Source organism: Corvus cornix, chromosome 9 (genome assembly GCF_000738735.6).
Source record: "Corvus cornix cornix isolate S_Up_H32 chromosome 9, ASM73873v5, whole genome shotgun sequence".
NCBI lineage: Eukaryota > Metazoa > Chordata > Aves > Passeriformes > Corvidae > Corvus > Corvus cornix.
The window spans coordinates 24635190-24650899 of NC_046339.1; the positions used below are offsets into that span (position 1 = coordinate 24635190).

General features: G+C 43.3%; 1 protein-coding gene across 4 annotated transcripts in view; it reads right to left on the reverse strand.

Moving 5' to 3' along the window:
• The window catches only part of ARMC8 (armadillo repeat containing 8), a 63633-nt gene that overhangs the window by 10296 nt on the left and 37627 nt on the right, over positions 1 to 15710 (reverse strand). For all 4 annotated transcript variants that reach the window (XM_039556843.1, XM_039556844.1, XM_039556842.1 and 1 more), the window contains 9 exons: positions 14665 to 14745; positions 13287 to 13362; positions 13109 to 13199; positions 9673 to 9733; positions 6740 to 6940; positions 4721 to 4816; positions 3263 to 3345; positions 2892 to 2973; positions 1589 to 1675 (listed from right to left, as the gene is read on the reverse strand). In XM_039556843.1, coding sequence (XP_039412777.1) covers positions 1589 to 1675; positions 2892 to 2973; positions 3263 to 3345; positions 4721 to 4816; positions 6740 to 6940; positions 9673 to 9733; positions 13109 to 13199; positions 13287 to 13362; positions 14665 to 14745 — 858 coding nt within the window. The remainder of the gene's footprint in view (positions 1 to 1588; positions 1676 to 2891; positions 2974 to 3262; positions 3346 to 4720; positions 4817 to 6739; positions 6941 to 9672; positions 9734 to 13108; positions 13200 to 13286; positions 13363 to 14664; positions 14746 to 15710) is intronic.

Here is a 15710-nt window from a genome sequence, read left to right on the forward strand (position 1 = left end):
AATCTTTGTGTCCTGTAATCAGACCAAATGAAAACCCAGGACAAAAACTTCAGCATAATAAAGAAAACTGTAGACTTCTTGATTGAAATACAAACCCTTGTAGTATCATCTTTAAATGACAGGAAAAATATCAATCCATGCACTTTTCTTTCACACTGATTAATGTACTGAAAGTGAAGTTTGGAACAACTGCCTTCCTCCTGGACTGAATTCACTGGTTCATCCAATGAAAACAGGAATGCGTGGAAGGGACTGGATGCTGCAGGAGCAGCAGCAGTTTGTGCCCAGCTCACCTGGTCCCAGGTGCTCTGCACTGCAAGAACCTGCCAGGGATTTCACCACAGTCCCAGGGGCTGCTCCACGGCCACAGCACTGGGAGACGTTCCCAAACTGGAATGACGCAGCTCTTCACAGGGTACAACACAGAGCCACTTCAGCTTTGCTCATTTACTGCAGTGACTGGTGCTTTATACACAACTTTCAAAGTATTATGTAGAAGAAAAGGGTGCTATGTAAAAAAGATCAGGTGCCTTATAGAGGCTTTCAAACCTAGTACTTCTAAATACTCCTTCCCCTTACACAATCAATTTTCTTTTGGCAATGATGTTTTTGACATGAACCGTGTATCCTGACAGAAAATCCAGTATTTCACTCCAATTTCAAGTGGAAACACTACAAAAAAAACCAAACAAAAAACCCAAAAAAAACCCACAAAAATAAAACCAAAACAAAACGAACCAAACAACAACAAAACAAAAACCCAATAAAAACCAACCAACCAATAAGAACAAAAACAAACCCAAAAAAACCCAAAACAAAAACAAAAAACCCCAAACAAAAACAAACAAACACAAAACCTCTAACAAACAAACAAAACAAAAACAAAATGAAAAAAAAAACCCCACCTGACCTGCAGTCTGCTAAAGAAAGCCCCATGGCCAGTGAACTGTGCTTGGCATTATTTCAGTTAGTTTTCTGTCTCACAGATATGATTGAAACCACCAAGATCAACTGATAATTTGGTAACCCAAAGTGCCCTGCAGGATCCCACATACAGCACAATCTTGCAAATATTTTCTGTAATTACAAAGTATTTTAGACTTGGGGAATTGCTGCACTGCTATGGAGTGTTGATCTGTGGGTATGATCTGTATGAAATACAGACTCTGCAGAACCAGATACCCTGTACTGTTCATCTGAGAACAATAAAAACACAGGACTCAGCTATGCCAGCATTTTCAGCATTACAGTAGCAGTAATTCTCTAAGACAACAGATCACATTGCAAATAATCAGTGTGGTTTCTTCTTGCTTATGATCTTTTTAGATAATAGTGTTTTACAAGTAAAAAGAAAATGACAAAACTTCATGTCTACTTCTTTTCTTTGAAGACCAAATTAACTGTCACAGCAGTGTAAGCAGATGATTTTTTTGTTCCCAAGCTATCAGTGGCACAGGCTCTGTAACATCACAGCTCTGTGACATGTCACAAGCAGTGGCTGCCAATTAACACACCTTTATGCTAATTTATCCACTGTGTAATCTCACTTCAGGCCATCCCCTCTCCCTGCTGCTGGCTAAGTACTCACCTCCTTGCTTGGAGAGAATTCCAGAAGAAGATTGCATAGCGTGGAAGATGCTACTACAAGAATTTCATTTGGAGCATTCTGTAAAACCTGCAGTCACAGAGGGGAGAGAGAGGAATTCTGTCAGTAGGATGATGAAGAGATTACTGAAATGGAATACCTGGAATTATGCTGTAGCTGGATATTCCAAACTTCAGGAGGTGCTTTGATGCTAGCAGTGCAGACCCAGACATGATGCCCATCACAGGACAAGCTGGAGCAATGCATTGTTTCACAGAAGGCAGATTTGAGAGCTTTTAGTCCAATTCAGTAGAAATCAGTGGGGACAATCCCTGTGTAAAGGACACATATGCAGAGGAAGCTCCAGGAGGAGGAGCCTTTTCAACCCCTCTGTACCTCATGCTCAGCACAACACAGCAAATTTCCTCAGGAGCACCCCCTCAGAGGAGCATAGCCTGGGACAAGTAATAGTCCCTCATCTCTGCGTGGATCTCCAGCAGCACCAAAACGTCAATTCCTAAACCAGGCATGTTCCTCCCTTGTCCACTACTGCCAACACCACCTTCTGTGCTCTGGCCATTTCACTTCTGAACAGTCAAGTCAAGCTCACTTCAGGAGATTCCCAAGGGTGTCAATACTGCCCAAGCCTTCAGGCGTGCTAGCAGACTTGGTCTGTTCTCCATTTTCAAGGTCTAAAGGATGTTGAAACTGAGAAATTGGTTTACTTATATCTATCTACGACAGTGACATTACAGGATGAGAGATGACATATCCTGCATACTTGCATCTCACTTCATCTTGAGGAAAATTGCACTATATGATAATGTGTCTTTTTAAAGGTCTTTCTGAGCTCTTTGACTTAAGTTATAGAATCTGCAATGAGATGTAAGAGGTAGAGAATTAGAGGAGAAAATGCAGATCTAAATTCTCTTGCAGGATTCACAGACCAAGTCTGAACTGTGCCATCTAGTCTGAGTCTGAGATTAAGGGACATGTAGTCCTTGTAGTGTCCTGTGTGAACATTGGGAATAATTTAGCTTCACTCACTGATCTCAAAACCCCCCCCAAAAACAATGAAGAAAAAAAGGAAACAAAAGGCCAACCAAAAACCAAGCATGAACCACATGCTTGCTGCTGTTTGTTTTTGTTGATTCATGGCTCTCTTAGGAGAAGGCCATGGGATTTTGATTTCTAGGTAATTTGTATCATGCTTCTACAGCAAGGCGTGCCAACTGAACAGACACCCTGTGCTCCCTGAACAGACCAGAACACTCCAGGCACCGAGACCTGCCTGTTCCTCACTTACCTTCATTAAAGGCTTCCATACAGCATGATCCTGAAAACTTGTCCTGAGCTGCTGGACAGAACGGGACAAACTGTGCAAACATCTGGAATGGAAGAGAAACCTTCCCTGTGAGACATGCACACCCCCCCAGACACTGCTGTGCACACCCTGCTGCTCCACAGGGATTACTGAGCTGGGAGGCGGGCAAGGAGCAGCCGGGGAAGAGCCCGGAGAAAACCCTGCAGCAGCCCAGCATAACTGCCCCTCTCCCAGGAGGGTTCCCAGCAGCACAAGTGAGTTCAGAGTGGCTCTCAGGCAGCCAGCAGGAGCTCTCCCAGGGGCAGCACACACAGTGACAGACAGAGGCTCTGCGTGGACGAGGACGGGCTCACCTGACTGCAGCCAAGCGCACCTTGATGCTGGACTCGGACAGGCCGTTAACGATACGGTCCATCATGTTCTCCGTCTCGATGATCTGCGCCAAAGAACTCGGGTCAGTGCACAGCTCTAACAGCAGCCATGGCTTGCTGGGCTTCTGGCTGCAGCATTTTCAATGTTACATGTAAAAACTGCAGCTAAAACCAGCACGCCACACTCTCTTGCCAGATTAAGTGGGAAGTTTTGTGTATCTGCAGACAATTCAGAAATTTAAAAATCTACATGCTGTGTTCCACTCCAGCTTTTAATCATCAAGGAACAAGAGGGTGTTTTATACACATATATATACACACACACATAATATACATGAATTACCCTTAATGTCATATTAAAATGAAAGTGAGCATGTGTGAGTGCACACAACATACACAAACTGCAGATCAGAGACAGGTTGTAGAACTGTGGGGATAAAAAATATCCAGTGGCTCATCTGCCATATTTAGACAAGGCCAGCACAAGTACTTAAGACCAGGATAAAAGGGAGTTAATACCCAGATGAATTATGGATTTTGCATAATAAATCAACTTTGGCATGTACACACCCACTGCTTATTAAAAGCTGTATAAAAGAAGGATCCTCACTATTAACTAAAGCAACAAAAGAGGAGTTTATGAGGTTGAATTTTGGAGATCCTGCGTGGTTCCCCACTGATAAATCCTCCTGATGTTAACTTTTCCCCCTGTGGTTTCCTACCCCCTTCCTTCTGCTTTTCTCCTTTAACCAGCAAATAAACTCAGAAAACATTCCTGTCTCCTGCACTTGCTACATGACACTGCAAATCCATGATTAATTTTTAAAAAATGCTCCTTTTAATCATTCATTTATTAAGTTCCCTCCACTTTCCACACATTAATTTTTAACGATGTGAGTGCTCCAAGCAGCCAGTCTCTTTGCTATGATGTTTAAATCACCAACTGCTTTGTTATGACAGTGCAAGGCCCCTTGGTCACTTGAGAATCATGAAACAAATTCTGACTTCGTTTCCCAGTATGAGCAGACTTTCCAGGGTTTATTGCTTTTTAAAACATTTGTTCTATAATAAGATAGATGAGAACAGAGGTGTATTATCTCTCTCAGAACACAAGTTGCAGAAATTTCTCATCTGCCACAACAATATTCCTTATGAGTAGCCAAGTACCAAAAATGCTGAGAGACAACTTCATGCGCTGGTCTAGTTCACCACTGTGAAGACGTTTACAGAACTAAACGTTACTTTTGGTATACTCTGATAACAAGACATTAACTTTTGTTCCAATTCCATGCACTCTGAGAGTTTATATTAATGGAGGAGAGAGAACCTTCTCATTTCCAGCTGTTTACACCGTAACAGGGCAAACCTCTGGGGGGTGGGAATTGCTGCCTCCAGGTGCCCCTCAGGCTGGGCGCTCGCCCACAGCCTCCCCAGGCTCACCTTTTTGCGGATGTCCTCGTCGTTGGCCCCCAGCGACGCGTAGAGCTTGAAGGCGGCCTGGCGCAGCTCGTGGGCGTGCTTCAGGTCGTGGTCCAGCTGGGAAATACAGCACAGGCACCAGGCTCAGCCACCAAAGCAGCTGCACTGGGATATTCTAATCTGTTCTAACCTGGTGCTTTTATCCACTCTCTTTGTCTGCCACCCGAGGGGCAGCCAGAAGCACAAAGTGCTCATGTCCACGTTTACCAGCTAAATGCAATAACCAAAGTTAAGAATAGGGTTCATTTCTCTGCTGAGTTACAGAGAAGACAACTTTGTCTTCAATTTGAGGCCAAAACAAGGTTAGGACACTATCAAGACTGTATTCAGGCAAAAATTATTCTTATCTCTCAACAGAAACTTACAGGAACTAGCCAGAAGGAGTGAAAAAACTCGGAGAGAATCAAGGGAAGTTTTAACAAGAGAACTGAAGCAAAAGCAGGAGCCAAAGTTGGTCTCTAAATCTCAAGCTGTCCATGTTAAGGAGGGTCAGGTTGGATATCATAGAAGGTTCTTCCCCCAGAGGGTGCTGGGCACTGCCCAGGCTCCCCAGGGAATGGGCACAGCCCCGAGGCTGCCAGAGCTCCAGGAGCGTTTGGACAGCGCTGCCAGGGATGCCCAGGGTGGGGGTGTTGGGGTGTCTGTGCAGGGCCTGGGGCTGGACTGGATGATCCTTGGGGTCCCTTTCCAGCTCAGGATATTCTGTGATTTTATGATTCTATAATTAATGGGAGCACTAAAGGCATCATAAAATAGTGGTGGTTTGAGGTTGACCCTGCTTGGAACAGCAAATTTGGGCTCTCAGATCTCCTCATGTTCTCTTCACTGAGAGTAATTCTGTGACTCTGACTGCCCTCAAAGCTCTGTACACCAAAGGGTTCTACAAAACAATGCAATCTTCAAAAGTCTACACAAAATGCCAGGAAAATACCAGTATAAAGTAGCAAAGTGCTGAAATAAAAGAAATGTCCAAAATTAAGCTCTATGAGTAATTCTCTCCAGTGCAGCTATATTGGAGCAGAAGCATTATATAATTGTTATAAATATTTTAAGCAGACAAGTTCTCTGTTTGGCAGATTCCTCACTCACTCCTCACGTAGTTTTACCTTACAGGGTGCAATTCCAAGCACTCTGTCCAAAGCCAGCACCCTGGCTGCTCCTCCCAGCTGGCTGCTTCTACAGACTTACTGCACACTCAGAGCACTGTCATAATATTTACAATTGCCCCACTCACTTTTGGAACCTGATCATATTTTTGATGCTACAGCAAACGTCCATAACTCCTCAGTAAGCTGCTAAACTTCTTTTTCCTTAGTTTTTTATACTGTAACTAATTTCTTTTATATTTCATTTGCACTTTTACATAGAATTCAAGAGGCTCTCTATGCAGAATTAACCCCATTCTATAAAGGTCAGGGAAATGAACCTATCTCTTGGGCCAGTTTCGGAAAAAAAGCAAAACTCTGTAATCTATTTTTTTGGGTACTTTCTAATAATCAGACTCAGTAAGACTCCAAGGTACATGTGGTCTCTGTTTATCCAACCTCTTGCAAGTGCAGATAACTCATAATACACAACAGTGCACGACACCCACATGTTTTTGTGCTTTAACACAACAGAACCCTCTCTGAACTTCAGATTTTCCACAAACCTGACCTAAGAATTGAAAACAAATCTCTCTTCAAGTGGACTATTATCTTTTATGAAGCTGAAATGTACTGGTTCCTGAAGGCAAGATGTTTAAACTTAGAGGATGGGAAGACCAGATATACACAGTTTGAGTGTGGATAATGAACTCTTCAGAAAGCAGTGACTGATGCTGGGAGAGCACAAAAGAATCAAGTTCTGCTGGACCTCTGGTCACCTTTCAATTGAGCATCTCAGGCATCGGGTTTAAACAGAACTAAAAAAGCCTATCCTGAGGCCATTTAGTTTTGGTTTTGCCCATTGTCAGAGGGTCAGAGCAGGGTCAGAACACACCCTCTTGATGTCGGTGATGGCGCTGACGGAGCTGGGGTACTTGAAGTAGTCAGCCAGCATGACGATGAGGTGGTCGGTGATGCTGGCCATCCTCTGCAGCTCCACGTCCGTCTCGATCAGGTAGGCCAGAGTCTCTGCCCCCTCCACCCGCTCCTCCAGCAGTCTGTCCTTACTGCACATTCGAACCAAGCATGGCAGAGTCTGCAGACATTAACAAAAAGGAGTTTTGAGTGCAGCTACCTTGATAAAGAAACTCCAAAGCAATGAAAGAACTGTCCTACAGCAATGCTCAGCATTGTTCTTTAGGTAAGAACTTCCACACACGCACATTTCAGTGGGTGTTGCTCAGGCATTGCTAAGTGTACAATGGGCTACTTTCAAACAACTTCTCACACAGCCAAAATGATGAAATGTTTAGAAGTGACCATGGACAAAGCTTGACAAAACCTTAAAAAAAAAAATCCACTCAAAAGTTGGTATTTGCACAGGCTTGTTCTTATTACACACCAGAATCAAAAGTACCCAAGCTGCCCTCAAGAAGTACTTGACCCCTCCTGCCCTTCTGTGATCCAGGATTAACTAAGGACAGTGAAGTTAGAAATAATCTCAGGGTTCCTTTCCCACACACTGGCTGCCCAGAGCAGGAGGCAAGGCAGCAACACTCCTCAGCAGCATATTTGGTCAACCAGAAAAGCAGCTAACCTGGAATCCAGGTCCATTCTGCCTTCCCTGACATCTCCCCTACCTTGGCTACATGACAACAGTTTTGTGACACCTTCCCTACTGAAACATAAAAACCAGTCAAGTCATTCTTTACCTGAAGCTCAGTGAAAAGTACTTAACTCTGGAAAGGCCAATTCTCCAAGGGCTGGGACTCTGCTCACTTGAGCCTCCCCAATGAAAATGGATGAGGAATAACACTGAGGTTTGTGCTTATGCAATGCCACCAAGTTCAACAGAATTACTCTAGCAAATGTTGCTCAGAGTTATGTTTTGGGGACCTGAAGTAACATTTAGCCATCTACTTGACTGTTCAAATGATTAACTGGGTAAGTATCTTATCTCCATTGCACAGGAAGTAGGACTTGCCTACATATTTTAGAAACTAGATGCCACCTCAGGGATTATCATTGAGGTTGTGAATCTTGCAGTTAATCCAGTGAGCCAAAACAGCCCCTTCTGCATACCTGGACTTGAGGCAGCAGGGAAGACTGCACATAGGCTCTCAAAAAATTACATTCATGTGGAGTGAGAAAGAAAAGAAGTGGAATTCCATGTCTAAATCACAAAGACAATGTACTTCTTAATTCTTTCCAAGGTCAAATGGCCTGAAATGAGCTATTTCTTGGAATTCAAGGGCTGGGCATTGGTAAATCACTGGCTGCATGCACCCAAGAAACACAAATCTCATTCGACACTAAGCAATTCCATGTGCTTAAAGTTAAACAAAAGCAAGAATTCTGACAGACATTTTAACTGTTCCACTGGACCTACAGGTCAGTACAGTGCAATTAATGCACAGGAGGAGGGGGCTGTGTAGGGGTGTAAGATGGCAACCCACAATGCACACCTGGCCAGCAGATGAAAGTCTGGAAACGGACTGTGAAGATGGAGTATCTAATTTCCATGGCATGGCTGGGATGTGTCTGGGTTATCTGGACAGTTTCATTATTAGGATTCCAGAGAAATCATTTCTCTTCCCATCAAATCCATTATTTATCAGCCTCCTTGCCTTTGTCAAGGGATTTTATTTTTTCCCACGTTACAGGCCAACCTGCTACTCAAACTGAGCAATGAAAGTAAATTAAAACCATTTTGGAAGCACACAACACTGACTGGTCCCCAAATGCAGAAAGTTTGATAGCAAAGGGTCAATAACTCCTGAATGCTAAAGGGGCCATCACTTTAGTTCAGCAGAGGTCAAAGGATTTGTGGCTGGATTAACCACAGGGACACCATGTTATCCTGGAACTATGAGCTCCTGGAAGAGGAATCACTGGGGTGGTTGGAGCAAGGCAAAGGTTCTGTGCCTTCCTTCTCTCCTCACTCTTTTGTCTAATCTCAAGTACAACAACACATTTAATTCCACAGCCTCAAACATGGATTTGTGCTGAAGCAGCTTCCATGAGGAAAAAAATGCTGCTGTTGCTGTGAGGCTGGCCCAAGCAAATCCCTTCCCAAAGGTCTGAAAGGATGGTGGTTTTCCACAGGGCCTGTGCAGCCCAGCACATGCAGCTCCACAGGGCAGCGTCCAGCTCCCAGCAAAGACCTGCCACTGCCAGCAGGCCCTGCTCCCTGTCCCAGGGCACAACAGCTCTGCAACACACACGTCCTGACTGGGACCAAGGTGTGGCCCAGGGTGCAGCACAGTGCAGGGGATGTATCAAGGGAAGAGACTTCCAAAGAAGAAAGAGTTTTGCAGCAGAGATGGGTTGGGAGAAAGGAATTGTAGCCCCCAGTCTGCAGGTGTTGTATGGAGGGAGAAAGGAGAGCAGAGAATTGGAGTGTCAATTTGGAACAAAGGGAGAAGGATGCAGCTTGGCTTCCTCAGCTGTGCAGCACCAGGTGCCTGTGCAGAACAGATGCCAATATGCACATTGGAATGAATTGTACACTGCATTTTCTTGCACAAAAAGACAGGAGGGGTGGGCCTTTGTCTCAGCCAACATGCAGATTTTTCATCTATTACTTGGAAACAAAGGGAAACCAGGGAACTATTTTTTTAAATTAAAAAAAAAGTCAGGAGACCTTGGTGCTTTGAAATCTTTGGTGCAACAGATTTTGTGCTACTTTTTATATGAGAAAATAAAACCAGGATAGACCTACATGAGCAAGCCTTTTGAACAGAGAACTGTTTAAGCAGCTGTCGTGGCTAGCACAAGAAGAAGAATTATTCCATATTTACAAGGTGGTTGAAGCAGGACACAGCTCACCTTCAGAACGATGCAGGGATCGTCCGTCCGTATTGCTCCGGCTCTGCACATGGAAGTAAGGCTGCAACAACACAACAGGACACAGTCACCTACCATGGCTTTGATGCACTTCAGCTGCTGCAGAGCCCCTGTCCTAATGAAACATCCTCCCCTGTGTTTGATTTAAATGCACCAGAGCTTACTAGGCTTGGGCACACAAACTCCTACAGGTGCACTTTCAAGCAGGTTCTCAGTGCAGGACCCCTTGCTGGAGCACTGATCAATACACACAGCACACATCAGCCACAAAGGGTCACACCACTGCCTTCACTGAGCCCCAAACCCAAAAGGAACAACCTGCACTAAGGTAAAGGTGCAACACACCCAGACCTTCCTGTAAGTACCTGCCGCTGGGGTGTGCGGCCATCAGGAGAGAACCAGCACAGGGCTGGCAGCCTGACAGCTCAGGCACAGACACCCAGGCCCTGCCCCAGCCCAGGAGAGGTGGAATTGCTGTGCTGCCTGTCCACAGGCAGGGTTTTACACACTGCACGAACCAGCACACCCTCACTAATGATGATCCCAGCCAAGGCTCTGACACTGCACCAAGCCAGCATTTGTTCCTTATTAGACAGCAGCTCATAGTGGATATGACAACCCCAAGGTCCCACTGGCACATAGCATCAGACAAATGCCAAGTTCTTTGTTAATGTACTTGTAAAGTGCCCCAAGCTACCAGAGATGCAAAATAGTTCACCCACCAAAAAAGTGTTTTACTTTGAAGTGGTTTAGTTTTTACCTGCTCTGCTACAAGCAGTGCAATGGAGCTGGAGGGGAACTGCTGTGCACCAATAGCTTTTGTTTTAGCTTCTGAACTAACCATTCGAACTGGCTTTTACCATGCCACAGTCAAAGTTAAAAAATACAACTGTATTTCAGTAAAGGTGACTTTAAACTTTAACATGTTTGGACCCTCAGTTGGGCAGGCTGAAGTTGTACACAGGGTCAATCAGAACTGCTCAGCTAAGGAGTAGCAAGCAACATGCTCATATAACCATGGTGTGTTTCACCACATCCCTGAACTCCTTCCAAGGGCCCAGAGTGAGTTCTTTCACCTCTTCAAGGCAACAACACTGATCCCTGTTCTTTAGCCACAGCTAAAAACCCCACAATCAGAAGTCTCTTTATATATTATTTCTCAGAAAGTAACAGATACAACTCAAATGTTAGCACAGAGATCATCTGCTAAATTTTTACTGCCCAAGCCTTGCAGCTGGCAGCAGGAAACTCATTTTCACACTTGCACAATGAGGAGGAAAGCACCCATCCTGCAGCTTGCCATTTAGTCCAGTGAGACCCTATTTGCCAGGCAAAGTAGCTCTATTTCAGAAATGAAAGAAAGTAATTTTTTACTTCAGGTAACATAGGCTTGGCTTAGCTGGAAGCAATTCTGGTAATTTTAGCAGAAAAGGTTACTCCTCCACTTGCAGCTGCAGAGCACTCTCCCAAGGGGCTTCCTGCTCTTCCCTCTGTGCCAACACTGCTGCTCAAGGGAAGGATCTTTGCTCTATTTCAATCAAGAGATATTGCCTTGAATCTTCCAAATCTACTTCAATTGTTGATGGGGAAAAAAAGGGAACTTAGTCTTGTATGCCAGTCTGGATTCAAATAGAAATTTTAGAGAAGGTTCAAAAGGAAAAAACCCTTCTAGATCTGTATTCCAAGGAGTCTAATGATAAATCAGAGGAACTGCAGATTAACTGACTGAAGCTGGCAAGGCAGGAGTGAAAGCTAATTTACAAGCAGAAAAAAAGATGATCTGTGACAATTTCACCTACTACTCTCATTAGGAAAAAGGAAGAGAGAGTCTGGCTTGGAGGCAATCAGGTAAGGGATGGACCTACAGCAGAAAAACCAGCAAGGCTTTGCAAACTCCAGAACTGCTGTAAAACTGAGAGCCCTAAGAAGGATGAGTGCCTGTGGACTAATTAGAAACCCAATCTGAAATTCAAGATACTGCTTTGTCTGCCATTTTCCCACAATTTTCTTTTGTTGCTTTTCACTACATCACTTACTTTCGTGCTTTAAAAGGTCCAGCTGAGCCAAAGTCAACAACAGCAGAAGATGGGTTGTGTACCCAATTCCTTCAATCAGCAAAGAACACCAGTAGACCTGGGAGCGTCCATCCCAGAACAATTCTTTTAACTCCAACCTGTCTTTATGACTTGTCAACTGCTTTGTATCTCAAGATTAGTAACAAAAATTAATTTTAAATATGTCATTCTCTATGTATTTTCTGACTTCTTAAAGAAACACATAGATCAATCAGAACTGAGACTGCTGCAGTGCAATTAATTTAACCTGCCTTCTTCACTAAGAATTGCCTAACAAAACCAGTAAAACCAGACTGCTTGGGCCAATTGTGGTTGGAAGAGAAGCTGGGAGGTCCCAAGACAGACCTCCTACACGGAGTGGGATTACTCAAGAACACCCCTCATACACATGCACATCACTGAAACTCGTGATTGAGTTAGGGCATCACAACCTGGCAGCATGAGCAGAGTCACAGGTCCTACCTACCCCACCTGTTCCTCACCCAGAATCAAGAGACCTGTACTGATACAAGTGGCTGAGAAATTGTTTGGTGAACTCAGAGAACTCACTGCTCCTTGTCAAAATAAAGCCATCAAAACCTAAAGGAATAATCAGATACCTCAGCAACCAAACTCCTGAGTTAAACTTGATTTTAGTAGTTTATAGCAATGGGTAATTTTCTCTCTTTAACCCCCTGGAATGATTTATTCCATTATTATCAACACAAGAAAAGGAAAATGGTCCTAAAGAGTGTCAATCCCAGCTTATGGAGTGAGCATAACCCGGGTGCTGCTATTATGGAACTGGGTCACATTTTGTCACTGGGGAGAAAGTCATTATGAATATGAACACACATATGTGCCCACACCAGCAGGGAAGCTGAAGTACAAAATTAATTAATAACATTAATTCTGCTGTATGAGCACATGAAGCCTGAAGAAAAATCTATTTTATTTAAAACAGCTGGGAAGAGGGACTAACTCTGCTCTCCATCATCTTGGTGCACGGTCTCCAACACAGCACAGCCACCAAGGATGACAGCTCAGGACTGTGTTCTGCCTGTTCAAAGCAAAACTTAAAATAAAATCCAAGATACTTGTGAAAACCCATATGGCTGAACACACATTCCTCACAAAACTGCTGCCCAGCAATATTTTTCCCTGTTTACGTGCAGCAAAGAGTGAAAGTTACATTATAAAATGGGGTGAGAGCCATTCGTTCAAGGATTTAGACAATGCAAACAGTAACTCTAATTATTCCTAAGATTTTACATCCCATATTACTTTGGAACAAGCAAGAAGGGAGCAGTTAAACAGCAAGGATTAAACTCCCTGCTATTTCCCCAATTCCTGAAGACAATTACCATTTGGCTGACGTGAGCTGCATTTCAATGGGCTTGTCCCTTTGTAACATCTTCACAAAAATCTGTGGTAACAATTCTCCATCAACAGACACTGCAAAGAGAGAGAGAGCTCCAAGTCATTCTCATTCAGCCAGGCAAAAAGTGGGTGTCAAACCAGCAGCAGCAGCATTGCACTCACCATTTACCAGAGTCATGGATACCTGGGGGTTTTCAAAGGCTAGAACGGAGAAGCATTTCAATGCCTGCATTCGGACCTGTGTAAAAGCATAATAATATGAAATATCAACACTGACTTCAAAGCATAACTGGGCTATACTGCTGGGTAGGCTCGTAGAAAACAATGCTGTATAATCAACAAGAAATGGAGATGGACAACAAAAGGCAGATGGAAACATCTAACTCACACCCTGACTTTTGTCATCTCCTGTTGGAACTATCCTTCTGTAGGGGATGTTGTAAACCCTGTGAAGAAAACCAGCAAGGATAAAACTTGGGAACTAAGCAGGAAATACTGGTCTTGTTTGTGATGCCTCCCAAATGTGTAAAAACCAACAGAGAACAGATGCATATAACAATAGTACCTTTTCTTTTCAGGACTCGTAAGTATCTTAGAGAATCAGAAATACGTGCCCTTGAGATTTATGTTTCAGAATCCTTTAAACGTGGGCTTAATAAAATGTCTAAAGAGAACCATCCAGCTGAAGTGATTCCAAACTAATCTTAAAACAAATATACACCGGAAGTTTTACTGCCATTACACAGCCTCAGGTACCACCTGGATGAAAAGGATTGACAAATTTCTTCATCTTGGCTCCTCCTTCTTCAGTCCAAAGTTTTGATTTAATCCATGTTTCATGACTGCCTAGTTTCTGAAATCTTTAAAATTTCTTTTTTGACACAGGGAAGATGAACCTTCCCAGATCAGAGAACCTACTTTAGTTTAGATACTAGTCTTTGACTTGCCCTTCTACAGCTGCACATATTTAAACTGTGTCCTTGTCTTTGCAAGTGGAAGGACTGAGAAGGAGCTGACCCTCCTGGCCACCAAGTTACAGGTAGAGCGTGATGCTTGTCCTCTGAGGTGGTGCTTTCAGATAGTCCAGGATGGACTTCCAAAACAGAACAGAGAAGGGAGCTGAGACTCAGGAATTCAGGGAGCACAACACACGGGCAGCTGGTGGCCTCCACACATTCCACGACCATCTATTTTTACAGGTATGACTTGCTTTTTAGGACAGACCACATTTGCTTCTCTTCAGCTTAACTTCTTATTCTCATTTACTGTTCAACAAATCAGACCACTTGGGTTGCCAAGTGCCTGTTCCCCTTTGGAGCAACGCCAGCCAGCCCTGTTTCCATTATTGCTGCTTTAACTTCACAGTGCAACAGCTCTGGTTTTGACAGAATACAACAAGTAAAAGCAACTGTTATTCTACAAATACACATTGTACCTGTTTATAGCTTTGGTTCACAGGCACAGTCATGGTTTTTACAATCTCCATTTGAATTCCTTTGATAAGTACATGTTAAACATAAGAGTAGTTGTAATGTCTTACTTTGTAGGAGGTGGAGACCAACAGATGTGCAATATTCTGAACAGCTCCATGGTTAAATAAGATTGTCTGGTGATCTGGACCCTTCAAAGGAAACATAACACAGGGTTTTTAAAACAACATGTAAGAGGTTTCCACTATCTGCAATTCACTGTTAAACATTTAAGACACATTTCCTAACATTTACTTTGTAATCAGCTGGCATAGCAATTTTATTTTTTTACATAAACAACTTCAACTGATATTTTTACAGTGTTTGTCCTTGTCTAGTAATCATATCCAACTCTCTCCTTCAACAGGCAATGACACTAGTTCTCACAAATGAAGAAACATGGATAGAGAACTTTTGTTTCTACCCTTCCTATTGGAAGCAGCTGAGAGCTCCTGATTTTCTCTACAAATCACATAAAATATCACCAGTCACTAATGTCTTCTTCACTGTTAATATTAAGCATTTTCGACAATTCTAACTGCAGAAGGGAAGGGATTTCTTCTAAAACTGGTTCCAGACAGAGAGGAGATTCACATTTTCCTCCAGTTCCTTATTATTTATTATTTTAGTTTCAAGCATATTTGGCTATAAATCCAGCCAGCCATCACCTATTTATTGACTTCAAGATCTAAGTTGGCAATGGCTGATATGTCAGTATTTTTTCCAAAACAGCCTTTGGAATTAAATACAAATATTAAATTTGCAGGAGAAAGGTCTCAGAATTTCTGTAGCATGATAAGGTTGAAAAAACCTCAATGAGGTTGAAAAAAACAACATGAAATCTCAACACCTGCAGCCCTCAGCAGTCTCTTGCCAAAGGTGACCTGTGACTTGCAAACCTCTCTTGAAAAGTAGGTTCACAGCTCTGGTCACCTCTGCATTAAGCACAGGCTATGCACATTCAAATTCAGCTTATAGGATGCCACAGCATTTATCACCCCTCCCTGCACTTCCTTGACTAATCTGCAAGTGAAGAAAGACTCTTCACTCCCTATCTCTTGTTCAAACCCGGCTGAGTTTATGGCACCTCTTACACCCTGGCAGGCATCAGTGACAC